The following is a 13,561-nucleotide window of genomic DNA, read 5'->3' as shown; positions in this document are numbered from 1 at the left end:
TGATATAAATGCACACTTGGTCTCTTTTAAATTTAAGGGGTAGAGTCCTAGGTCTGCCAAATGTTTTGATTCAGAGTTTAGAAATACCCTTTCTGATAGAGTAGAGTATATTCATAAGAGTGCTTCTCCAGGAATCTTTTTTTAAGCAGGTTTCTGATAAAACATTGATTCCCTGGGAGTCTACCAATTCCTCTAATGCTGAGGATATAAAGAAAGAATTAAACCAAATATAGAAGGACCCATTGTAATACACTTGTACCTCTAATCTGGCAACCTTGGGAAATAGAGTATGATGGATTAAGGAACTTTTTCAGACCATGGAAGAAACTGGGAGGGTTATAGTAATGAAGCAGTTACCTGGCACCCCATTCCCAAGGGCACACATGACTATGCCCCACCCACTCCTAGGCACCACCTGCTGCTATCACAGCAGTGGGGGAAAGCTTCTGGAGAAATGCTTTGGTGCATTGCTGATCCTCTCTCTCCCCCGGGGTAGAAAGACAATACAGCAATGTGCAGAGCAGTTTCTTCTTCCCCCTGCCAGGGTCCAAACCCCAGGTGTTCCCAGATTACAGACACTCTAGTACAGAGGCTCAGGGTACTATTATTTCACATGGGCTACGTCTAGACTGGCATGATTTTCCGCAAATGCTTTTAACAGAGAAGTTTTTCCGTTAAAAGCATTTGTGCAAAAGAGCGTCTAGATTGGCATGGAAGCTTTTGCACAAAAGCACTTTTTGCAGAAAAGCGTCCGTGCCAATCTAGACGTGGTTTGTGCAAGAAAGCCCCGATCGCCATTTTCGCCATCGGGGCTTTTTTGCGCAAAATGGTTCTCAGCTGTCTACACTGGCCCTCTTGCGCAAAAGCATTTGCGCAAGAGGTTTTTTCCCCAAATGGGAGAGTCATTGTATTTGCGGAAGGACACTGACAATCTTACATTAGACCGTCAGTGTTCTTGCACAAATTCAAAACGGCCAGTGTAGACAGCTGGCAAGTTTTTCCGCCAAAGCAATTGCTTTGGCGGAAAAACTTGCCAGTGTAGATGCAGCCCTCATGTATCTAACACTGAGCCAATAAAAAACATTGCTGGTGGTCTAAGTTGGCCTTGTAAAGGGGTGGACAAAGAATTGAGTCAAGTAGGGAGTCTAACTTCAGGTGATAGAAATGTAGCCGTGTTAGTCTGGTGTAGCTGAAACAAAAAACAGGACTATGTAGCACTTTAAAGACTAACAAGATGGTTTATTAGGTGATGAGCTTTCGTGGGCCAGACCCACTTCCTCAGATCAAATAGTGGAAGAAAATTGTCACCATCTTTGGTATATATGGTTGTGACAATTTTCTTCCACTATTTGATCTGAGGAAGTGGGTCTGACCCACGAAAGCTCATCACCTAATAAACCATCTTGTTAGTCTTTAAAGTGCTACATAGTCCTGTTTGTTTTAACTTCACGTGTTATTTTTAAACTTCTCCTGTGTCTCCCCAAATGCTTTGTTTTTCAGAAAGGTAAAGTTCATAGTTGGCAGAGGAAAATGGAACATATTTGCTAATTAAAATCTTATTTTTAAACTAATCCATTAAAAGTTTTAAGTATAAAAATAGAAGGCTTTAATTTTGTATTTACAGATTAACTGCTCAGAATGTACCTGATGATCAGCCATTTCCAAGAAATAATTTTTAAAGTTTGCATTTTTAAACCCATCAACTAAAATACAGGAACAACTGTCAGGATCTAGAAAAGATTAAAGTTTTATTGTAATTTATGAGTACATCATATGCAAACTTAGATACAGTACACAATCTCCTTGCAAAGCATTGGAATACAGATGCCCTTCCAAGTCTCAAAACCTACATTAATCTAGTTCTTGCTATGTGGTTATATTAGCTGTCCAGGTTTTGTCTTTGTTGCAGCAAACTCTTAACAGGAGATGCAAGGAAAGATTTAGATACACATTGTAAGACAGCTGGACTACATTTCAAAACATCACCTGCCAATGAGGCATACAAACCATTATTTAAATATTTAACTATAGAGTTCTTATACTTTCTTACCCATTACAGAGTTGATGTCTGAGATTAAGTTAGAAAGAATTTCTCAGTTAAACTGTCAACTGATATTTCCACTGTAGCATCTAAAAGCAACATGTACTTTGCATTTTTATTACTAGCACTTATGAACAGGTAATGTTTAACAAAACCAAAGAGGCCTTCAGAAACATTCAAGATTAAAATGAATTGTTATTGCAAAAAACTGTACATATTTTCAATCATAACACAATGAAACACTGATGATGCAGTGTTTTGTGTGCTAGGCCATTAATGACAACCGTGCTAACCCTAGTATTCTACTTTTTTTCTCTAATATTTAATCTTCATAATTGCAATCTGAATATACAACTGTACTTACAGGAAATATTAAACAATGCACAGTGCCATAAGCAAATTTCATGTCTAGTTTAACAAATCATAAAAGTGACAAAATATTTTAAAATTGGTCCTTGATTCAGATTTTATGTAGATTTGGAAGCACTAAATTTAAGACACACATTTATTGATAATCAGCAAAAATATTCAGAGCTTAATTTTTTTAGTTTTATCATGCGTAAAAAGCAAGCTGCTGCCACTTCCCCTAAGTGCAAACATGGAATTTAGCAGAAGACTGTCATCCCAAAGATTTATATTCTTTCTTCCACAGGTAATCCCCACATAACCAAAAAGTAGATAATCAGGTGACTAAGAAAATAATATGAAGTGTATCTTCTACATTGTGACTGTTCTTAAATATGGAATACTTTGGACCATTAGCATGAGGGTCAATAAACACAGTAGAGAAGTTTTACATTATTTGATTTCATTTACATCATAAAAAGCAACAATCTGACCTGAATCACACTTAAATTGCTATCTAACTGTAATAAAAAGTCATCTGGAGATTGCAGTAGTTTAGTGCAAAACACATTTGCAGCCTCAGAAGTGTCCACCAATAATTCATCCTCTCACCTTACAAATAGGTTAGTAGAATATTGCATCAATTGTAGATGAGACAGAAGACCTGAATTTTGATAGAAGCAATAAGGTATGATTCTCTACCCTAATTAAAGGATTTGTGCTAACAGTGACTGCCTGTATGATGGACAAATGAAACTCAGCTGTTAAGTCTAGAAATAAAACTTTGTATTACTAGGAATGCTATCTTACCTGAAAGAACATGATGTGAGTCTACATTACTAATACTACCACAGCTGGACATGTTGACACAAACTGAACCAGAGATCTTTGTTAAGATTATGAGATCACATGTTGAATGAAACTACCCTGCTAGGCTGTCAACTTAGAAGGCCAGTTTATATCCTATAATCTTCCAAAGATAGCCAAAATATCAGTGTTTTCACCTGTAAGTTATCTTGTTATGAGTGCAATCTCCCCAATTAATGCAATATTCCAAAGATCACTGTGACTAAGACTGTAAAACCACATCTCAACTGTGAATTCCCACCAGCTGAAGGACAAAATTCACTTTTTCTCTCCACGAAGAAGAAAGTTAGAAAGATCACTAACTAGTTGGTGTGGAAAGCAGGTCAGTAGAGACTCCAAGTATGGCTTGAGGAGTCCTCCATGCCAAGCCGCTTTCCACACACACAAATTCAGTCCATCTTCTCTTTCTGAACCAGTTTTGGTGCATCAACAAAATCCTTGCCATTGTAAAAGATGATAGCTAAAGTTCCAAAGCTTGCACTTCCCCAGAAAAGCACGTAAGCCAATGTCTCAGTCCGTGTGTCACCTGTGATCAGATAAACATTGCAGTAAGTAACAAAGATCATTTTAGCACAATAAAATAATTAGGAAAGTGCTCACAAGGAAGCTTTTATCAAGAACTGAAATTCAGGTAATCTTCACACATATTAAAGCCTGTTATTCTGCACTGTATAGTTCCTTCTGAGTACCTAGCTTGTAAATTAATGTTCTGCTGCTCAGCAATGGCTAAAAATTGACATTAATATAGCTCTTCATTCAGAGAGACCCCCAAAGCAAATTAAACTGTTCTGCAGCCTATATAAACAAACTTCACCTGCCACTGAAATGCTGTCAGTCTCTAAGCAGATGTAGGCTCGTGGAATTCCCACTATAGTGGGATAAACAGTACAGGTTGTACCTCCCTAAACTGACACACTGGTCCAGCAACATTTGTGGTCTGGCAGAACCACAGATCTTGGGTTCTATGGTCCAGGAATAACAGGGAGGTCCAGCAGTGGGGCAAGAGCATGGGGGGAACAGGGCAGGGGGGAGGGGAAGGAGAAGGAGGCTGGTGACACAGCTGGGAGACTCGGCAGAGCCAGGGAGCTCTGGTCCTAGGAGCTCCAGCTTGACAGGCAGCAAGGGAGCTGAGCTGGAGCCCAGCAGCAGCAGAGCTGGAGCCCTAGCCTGGGGGCAGCATGGACTAGGAGCAGAGGGCCTTTCCCTGGTCTGCCAAAACCCCTCATTTGGGACTGGTCAGGTCCCGAGGGTACTGGACCAGGGAGACTCCAACTTGTAGTGTAGACGTTCCTGCATGGACATTAAAACCCACCAACACAGGTGAGTCTCAGAACCCAAGCAGGAACATTTATACTGATATTTTCAGTGTCACAGCACGAGTCAGAGTTTGTAGACTTAGGCTTTGAGGCTCACTATCCAGGTCTCTCCACACCCGCACATGTATAGAAGTACCCTAAGTAAATACCATATATCTAACTGCAATAGAGGGGAAGTTTTAGGGAAGCAGAACATAATAGCCCAAATAGGGGCTTGGTGTGGGTGTCAGCAAGTACTCCTGTAAGACTAAAACTTATTTTTATACCTGACTCAACCAACACGTTTACAAGAAATTATTCATAATACCCCACTTTAACAGTGAACCCATCTGAGGGAATAGTGCCATCTGCTGAATATCCAGCACTATTTTCTGTACCTGAGCTTTCCCATGCAATTACTGACCAGACCAGCCAGAGAAAAGCATAGCTCTAGGTTGTATGGTTAGAAATATGACTTGACTGTCTCATAAGCACATACCCAGAGAATAGCTTCCAACATCTTAAGCTGTATGAACTACATTTGCAAAATTCATTTGCAGGCAAACAGGCACTTACCAGCCATAAGTAAACAGATAATGCACATTGAGAAAGCAACGACCATAATAATAGGCAACTGAGGAAGAAGAAAAACAGAATTAAAAAAAGGAAATACATATGATTATATTATTTCCTTCAAGAAATATCTTGCTTTATAACAAGTAAAATTACAAGTAAAAAACATTTCTTTGTTTTACCAAATCAGGACATCAATCTACTCCAGAGTTTCAGAGCTAATCTAAATAATGCTTTAACTGTATGTATATTTTAGATTAGAGATGAATATATATGTTTTCTGCCTGATTAGACTGAAATACCAGGTTCATTAGTTTTATTTGGGCATTTGCATAACCCTGCATAATACTCCAGTGATAATCTCTCCCACTTGTGTGCTGCGCATAAAGAATAGAAGCTGTCAGTGTAGATCAGGGGTGGCCAACCCATTTAACAAAGAGAGCCAAAACAGCGGCCGGGGGGAGGGAGAGAAGAGAGGAAAGCTCCCCCCCCCCCCCCAAATTGTCAAGAAAAAAAAAAAGGAGGCTGCTCCTTTAAGAAACAAGCTTACAACCTTTTGGCCATATCAGGCTCCCGTTGATGGCCGCCATCTTGGGCACCATTTTGAATCGCTGCCCCAGGGAGCACAAGGACCATTGGGATGGGGGCGCAGGGGTGGCTTCACGAGCCGCACTTCTGGGGCAGAAAAGCCACATGCAGCTCGCAAGCCATGGGTTGGCCACCCCTGGTGTAGACAGTCTCCCATACTACTGTCTGCATTTTCCTCGAGCTCTGCAGTGACCTTTTAAGTCAGTGTTTCCCAATTTTATTTGGCCATGGAACCCTTTTCAGCTTTTCAAGGAACCCCCTAGGTTTGTCAAGAAAAAAAAACCCACCAATGCATAAAAGTCATATTTCTTCCCCAAGACCCCATCCCTTTGAGGCCCCATCCTCTCCATCACTTACTATCCCCATACACTCTCACTGGGTTGAGTCAGGAGGTGCAGGCTCTGGGGTGGGAATGAGGGATTTAGGTGTGGGAAGGGGTGAGAAGTGCAACCTCTGGGAGGGAATTTGGATGCAGGAGAAGGGGATGCTGGCTCGGGAATGGGGCTCCAGGCTGGAGAGTGTTGGGCTCAGGTGGAATGTTGGGGTGCCAAGCAAGTCACAGGCTTGTGCATGTGAGGGTGCAGGAGTTTGGGCTGGATATGTGAGGGGCTCAGGGCAAGGAAGCTGTGAGTATGATGGGCTCAGGACACAGATTTGTGATGTGTGGAGGGTGCAGGAGTGTTGTGGCAGAAGACTGAGGATGTGGGGATGCAGGAGTTTGGGGATGCAAGAGGCTCAGGACAGGGGGTTGCAGTGTATGATAGGCTCAGATTTGGGGTCAGGTGGTGCAGGAGTGTTATGATGCTGCAGTGAGATGGGGATTTGGCCCCAATTGGGGACATGTTGACCAGGCTTCATTTGTAAATAAAACATTATGTCAAACTCAAAAGGTTTTAGCATTGTCTTTATTTATGAGAGGGGCAGGGAACCTGTTTTGAGTCAGGGGCCAGAGACCCACAGAAAAAAGTCACTTGTCCCACACAAGTGAGATGCAAAAAACAACCCTCCAAAACCCCCAAACCTCACTTATGTGGTCCAAGCTGTGCTAGTGGGGGCAAGGGACAGGATGCTAGTGGATGCTGGGGCCGGGGAGAAGGTGCTGCTGGGTGGCAGGATGCTGACACAGGTGGCGGGATGCTGGGGTCAGGAACATGGTCCTGTTGGGCACTGGGGTGGGTGGCAGGGTTCTGGGACAAGGAACAGGGTGCTGCTGGGTGCTAGGATGAGTGGCAGGGTGCTGGGGCCGGGGAAAGGGTGCTGCTGGGGGCAGGGTACTAGTGGGGTGTCTGGGCAGGGGACAGGGGCAGCTGGGACCAGTACCTGGCAATCCTGCAACACCTCTGGGTTCCAGAAAGTGTGCGACTGCACTTCCCCTCCCCAAACAGCTGGTGTGCATGCTGCCTGAACAGCGGGGGCTGTTGCACTCCAGCAACTTACTTCCATGATGAGGTCCGGGGGGGGAGGGCAGTGCACATAAGAAATTTCAACCCACCCAAGGATAGAAAATGTTAGAGGGAACACTGGTCATAACTGCAGTTCTGAAATTCACTTAGAGCATGACATATGCAAATGATCACTCCTGGGATGAGGCATACCCGGGAGGTCGACAAATGCCTTTGATGTCGACCGCAGAGCGTCCAGACTACTGCGCTGAGCCAACAAACAGCTGATCGGCTCAGCACAGCAGCCATGTAAATTTAAATGAAGCGGTGATTATTTAAATCGCCGCTTTATTTTCCTATGCCGGGTAGTCTAATCTACATGCCTCTGTCGCCAGAGGCATGTAGTCTAGACGTACCCTTAGAGCATGACATATGCAAATGAGCACTCCATTTGCATTTGCTCTTCCGCAAGAGACGCATAGTGTAGATGTAGCCTCAGTGTTTAGCCTATCCTTCCAGACTATCTTGGCATTGACATCCAAAAAAGAACAGTATCTGCCAACAGACAGCATTTGCATTGTGAGATGACATCTTCACTTTTTTTAGGTCAACAATGATGGCTTTTACTATATTAAAAATGGTTATCCCTTTCTTAATGTGCAGATAAAGCAAGAGATCCAAAAGGAATCCCAATCTTTCTAAGAGGGGTAAAGTTGGCCAAAGACCCATTTTTCTTCCAACTCCATATCTGAGGGATGCTCCCACTTCCTTTATGTTATGACTGATGTTCTTAGCCTTAATCCTCCTGGAAGTGGCTACTACACAAATAGCCCAAGATAAACACTCAATACCTACATAGGCAAGTCAAAGAAACAGAATCATTTAGTTTCCCACAACTGTAAATCAAAGCTTATTTAACAAATTCTTACAGCCAAGAATTTCCAGTCCTTCTGTATATGTAGAGGGCTAACAGACTCTACTTCATCCACTGAATAATTTCCAAGAAACAGATCAATAGCATCCTGTAACAAAAACACAGAGTTAAAAATGCATAACAATAAAGGTTAAATACCTTTCTGCTGAGAAAATACCCAACTTACTTGTCTAAATCCATCAGAAAAGTTGTTCTTGTAGTAACGTATTAATGAGTTCCAGCCATCCATTATTAGGCCCCATTGAGTTCTCTTCCCAGTTCTGTAAAAAAAGTGGTTTATGAGCGTATTAGAAATGTTAACTTATTTGCAAATCAAAAGTAGAAAGTTATATAAAATGATGTTCAGACTTATCGTCCTTTCAGATTTGTATTAAGTCATATCAAGTTTATATTTATACTCAAGGATGAAGACGCAATTATCTAGTGCTGCCTCTGCACTGCCACTAACTCCTATAGGCAGTAGATTTTTATGAAAACAAAGTTTTAAGGAAAAGTGGAAAGATCTGTGAGTAAAATTAGGAAAATGGTGAAACAAAAGACAGGACTATGCAGCACTTTAAAGACTAACAAGATGGTTTATTAGGTGATGAGCTTTCGTAGCCAGACCCACTTCCTCAGATCAAATTGTGGAAGAAAATTGTCATGACCATATAGATCAAAGGGATACAATAAAAAAAAGTGAACACATAAAATAGACAAATCAGATTTTAGAACAGAGGGGAATGAGGGGGGGAGGTTAATGTCTATGAGATAATTATATTAGAGGTGATAATTGGGGAAGCTATCTTTGTCATGGGTAAGATAATTAGCATCTTTGTTAAGGCCCATTCGTAAAGTGTCAAATTTAAGCATGAATGACAGTTCAGAGGCTTCTCTTTGAAGTCGTGTGTTAAAATCTCTTTGAAGCAGGGTGCAGGTAATCGGGTCGTTGAGACAATGCCCATTCTGGTTGAAATGGCAAGAAACTGTTTTTTCTTTGTGAAACAGTCTGATGTCTGTTTTGTGTGCATTGATTCTTTGGCGAAGTGTCTGAGAAGTTTGTCCAATATACATAGCAGAGGGACACTTGGCACATAATGACAAATTATATTTCTGGATTAGCAGGAATGTGTGTTCTTGATCTTATAACTGAAATGGTCAGGTCCAATGATGGTGTCAGCAGAGTAAATATGTGGACAAAGCTGGCAACGGGGTTTGTTGTAAGGGAAAGTTCCAGGGTTGGTATTAGTGTGATATGTCCTGTGGTTGTTGGTAAGAATCATCCTGAGGTTAGGTGGTTGTCTATAGGAGACTATGGGTCTGTCTCCCAGAGCTTCTCGGAGCGTATTATCCTGTTCCAGTATAGGTTGTAGTTTATTGATAATGTGTTGGACAGGTTTAAGTTGGGGGTTGTAGGTGATGACAAGTGGTGTTCTATTGTTGGTTTTCCTGGGTCTATCTAGAAGTAGATGGTTTCTGGGTATTTGTCTGGCTCTTTCAATTTGTTTTTTTATTTCTCCAGCTGGGTAATTGAGGTTTATAAATGCTTGGTAGAGATCCTGAAGTTTCTGGTCTCTGTCAGTGGGATTAGAGCAGATGTGGTTGTATCAAAGGGCTTGGCTATAGACGATGGAGCGTATGGTGTGTTCTGGATGGGAGCTGGAGGCATGTAGGTAACTGTATGAGTCAGTGGGTTTTCTGTAGAGAGTGGTATCTAATTTTCCATTGGTGATTTGTACTGTGGTGTCCAGGAAATGGATCTCTCATGTAGAATGGTCCAGGCTGAGATTGATGGTGAGGTGTAGGTTGTTAAAACCTCTGTGGAATGCATCCAGTGTTTCTTGGCCATGGGTCCAGATCATAAAGATGTCATTGATGTAGTGTAAGTAGAGAAGGGGCAAAAGGGGACAGGATCTGAGGACACATTGTTCTAAGTCAGCCATAAAGACGTTAGCGTACTGTGGGGCCATGCGGGTACCAATGGCTGTGCCGCTGATCTGGAGGTATAAGTTGTCCTCAAACTGGAAATAATTGTGGGTGAGAACAAAGTTACATAGGTCTGCTACCAAACTGGCTGTGGTATCCTCTGGGATAGTGTTTCTAATTGCTTGTAATCCGTCTTCATGTGGGATGTTGGTGTATAGAGCTTCTACATCCATGGTAGCAAGGATGGTGTTATCAGGAAGGTTATCGATGTTTTGTAGTTTTCGCAGGAAGTCAGTAGTATCTCGGAGATAGCGGAGTGTTGTTTGCATTGGGTTTGAGAAGAGAGTCTCCAAGGACCTATCCATATGCTTTATGGATATGAATGACAACTAGAATATGCTTTATGCAGAATACTTATTGTAGGGTATCATTGGAAAGCTTGTAATCCACTGAATATGATTATTCCATTTGTATACATGTATCATTCCATATCTGATGTCAGAAATATGAAGTATAACCCTGAGTTATTAAAGTAGTCAGGCTAAGTAAGGGCCATTAAGGGTACTCCAGGATCTTGACAGTCCATTAGCAAGAAAACAATGAATTGTAAATGGACTTATTTTTCCTGTGAACTTGGGAGGGAGGAGCTATGGTTGGTCCTACCAAGACACGTGGCCATGTCACCTGATGCTGGGACTCATCTTGAATACTGAGAAAAAGTTTAAACATAAAGATTCTACCTTTGACTTCCCACCTTTATATACAGATTTTACCAGACAATAGGGGCTACTTCCAGACATCAGGACACCCCTGCTTACTACCCAAAATGACTGCTGGAAACATCTAAGAGTGAACAGGGGGAAAAAAATCAAGCCCAGACTGGGAGGCTGTCCAGTCTGTGGAAGGAGCTTATCAGAATAACGGAGGAAATTTCCATGTAACCAACTGCTTAGTGTATTAAGCAGTTTTATTTTGTTGAGTAACCTACATTGTTCTGTCTGCTCTCTCTTATGACCTCTTCAATTCTATCTTTTATACTTTAAAATCCTTTTTATTTTTTAAAAAGCCCAGTGCAACTAATTGTTACCGGGGAGTGGGACAAGGAGTCCACGTTTTACCTTCAGAAAGAGGGCAAACATAAGCTTACCCTGTATAAAACTTAAGACAGATTTATCAGGGGTTCACACTCCATTAAAGCTGTGTGCATTGGGTGCCTAGGCAAGTCCTTTTAGCTGAGCCTTTCCAGAGCTGATCTGTGACATACTGCAAAGGCTTTGACCCAAGGTCTATATAAGTGCTGGACTGCCTGGTTCAGCAGGACAGAGTTGAGGGGTGTCCAGGAAGGCAGGCTCAGTGGTATTTCAGCACATCAAGTGACAGTCATAAGCTGGTCTCTTACTGGTTCAGTCACAAATGGTTCTTCAGATTCAACTGTCTCACACGCAATAAAGTAAGATGGAATAGTCTGCAAACCCAAATTGGTTTTATTTCCTAATTTAATCTTTTTAAATACAAAAAGGTATATCATTGTTATATCATGTTGACATAAGCGTATTTTTCTAGTAAGAGATAATTATTACCATCTTATATGTTAAGATGGGTCTAGTAAATTGAATTATCAATCTGTAAATAATTAAGTTACAAAATTGCAAAAATTCAACTGTCTTGAACTTGCCTTGTGTAGTCTGTCTTTAAGGCACCAGTTCCTGCATATTGTTTGGCACAAGCATTTGCATTGTCAGCCCATGCTGTGAACAAAGAAACAGAAATATGTTTGTTTTCCTTAAGAGTCTGATGGGTCCATACTTGAAAAACAGTAGTTTAAACTTTAAAGACAAACCTACCATTTTTGTAGATTTTTTCAAATTCTGCTTGTTCTTCAATTCTCTGTCCAACATGCAGAACGCCTAATCTCTAGAACAAAAGCCACACTACAATTCAACAGCAACTCAGAGAAAGTCAGGATTTAAGTTTATGAAGGACATAGCTTTTTCCTTCAGCTAAAAACGGGACAGTACATTTTAATTTCAAGCAGGTCTTTAAATACTAAAGCAATTTCTGAGTGCAAACTATTACAATCAGTTGTATTATTCTCTACAAAGGATTCATCTTCCCTCTCCCCACAGAAAGAGCATTGAAAAAAAGCGAACTAGAAAAAAAAAATGTTAACCTGCAGCTGTGCTTGCAAAGAACGACGTGCTAATAGGCTCTGAATCACATTAGTCCGGTCCAGGCAGTCCATGCAATTACTGCGAAATATTCCTTCCTGCTGAGTCACCACTTTACCATCAGAATCAACTAGAAAATAGCTAAGATCCAGGATACATTTAAATGTGGATATAAATAAATACCAAACATAATATGCTTCAAAATATATGTTCTGACTGCATACTTTACAAATTTTTTTTTGTTACCCAAGACAGAATTACTTTTCACTTGCTAAATTCTGTCTCATTGTGTTTAATCATTTTTATACTTTTCTTTCTGAAGCAGATAGCAAATGCACAGTATTATCAGGAACAGTGTCTTAATTGCTGTCCTACTGCACTTTAATAACTTAGATTGCAGTTGCTATGAGCCTTGCTATTACCTATTGGAGGAAGAGCAGGTTCCACTTGCAGTTTCAGAGATGTTGTAATCATGATGTATGCAAAGTATTAATACAATCCTTCTACTACACAAAGACTTGGGTTCAGCCTCTAGAGAAGAATGCTGCATCTTTGTCTCAAGTCTGCAGAATCTGATTTTCGAGAGAGCCCAAACTATCCAAGTCCTAGTATTAGCCATACTTTGATTTTGTTTTATGAGTAGTCCTCAAGATACTTTATGCCTTATTATTTAAAATATTTTTACCCCACCTCTCTATATAAAATATTCGAGGTGGCTTAAATTTTTGGTTCACACAATACAAATATATACATAAAAATTAAAATACAAGACCCCAGAGGGACATAAAACCTGCTAAAAATGTTTTGAGAAACATCAGGTCCCTCCCACTATTTAAAGAAAGTTGACTGGTTTTGACATATGCCTATGTTGTTCACTACCTCCTATCGTGTATTAGTTGTTTTAAGAACTTTTCTCAGTTACTCATTCTAGACTTGAGACTCCTATACAGCTGATATCTTAAAGACAAAATTACTTGTTCATTCTGCTTCTTTGAAGGCATGATTCTTACTAATTTGTTCACCTCCTCTCAGACTTTGAGCATTTCAGGCTCAGGAGCATGTTTAGTTTGTTATAACTCTATAGAGTGTGTCAGCCTACATCAATGGTTCAAGCTTTCTTTCATAAATGGAACTGACAGATGTTTCAGTGGGCTATTCCTGAAAATGACAGGGAAAGACTAAACTACCTGTGTGGAAATAGGGGTGTAGCCTTTAAAACATTAGATATAGGAATTCCTGGTCTGCCTCATTCTGTAGACTTGAGACCCAAAGTGATGGTATCTTCAAAGTTACAGAACTACAAGATAAATAATTTTGCCTTCATAACCGGTAAATCTGTGAGCAGTGAAAAATAAAAAAATACAGACTAATGCATTAAGTAACAACATTTCACATACACCATACATTTATTTCATATATAAAATAAAGTTGGACTTCTGCTACTTTTTTGAATCAAAGACAAA

At 40.7% G+C, this 13,561-nt stretch overlaps 1 protein-coding gene across 1 annotated transcript in view; it reads right to left on the bottom strand.

The window, feature by feature from the left end:
* Nucleotides 1–1,723: 1,723 nt before the first annotated feature.
* Nucleotides 1,724–13,561, bottom strand: part of SACM1L (SAC1 like phosphatidylinositide phosphatase) — a 61,047-nt gene continuing 49,209 nt past the window's right edge. Inside the window, exons 14-20 of the mRNA XM_075921878.2 lie at nt 12,101–12,239; nt 11,775–11,844; nt 11,606–11,678; nt 8,192–8,285; nt 8,021–8,113; nt 5,125–5,182; nt 1,724–3,779 (exon numbers count right to left, since the gene is read on the bottom strand). Of these exons, the coding sequence (XP_075777993.2) occupies nt 3,643–3,779; nt 5,125–5,182; nt 8,021–8,113; nt 8,192–8,285; nt 11,606–11,678; nt 11,775–11,844; nt 12,101–12,239 (664 nt within the window). The 3' untranslated portion in view covers nt 1,724–3,642. The remainder of the gene's footprint in view (nt 3,780–5,124; nt 5,183–8,020; nt 8,114–8,191; nt 8,286–11,605; nt 11,679–11,774; nt 11,845–12,100; nt 12,240–13,561) is intronic.

This window comes from Pelodiscus sinensis, chromosome 2 (genome assembly GCF_052426305.1).
Source record: "Pelodiscus sinensis isolate ZL-2025 chromosome 2, ASM5242630v1, whole genome shotgun sequence".
In the NCBI taxonomy this organism is placed as follows: Eukaryota; Metazoa; Chordata; order Testudines; family Trionychidae; genus Pelodiscus; species Pelodiscus sinensis.
The sequence above is the reverse complement of the archived record's forward strand: the minus strand, read 5'-3'. Positions and strand labels throughout refer to the sequence as shown.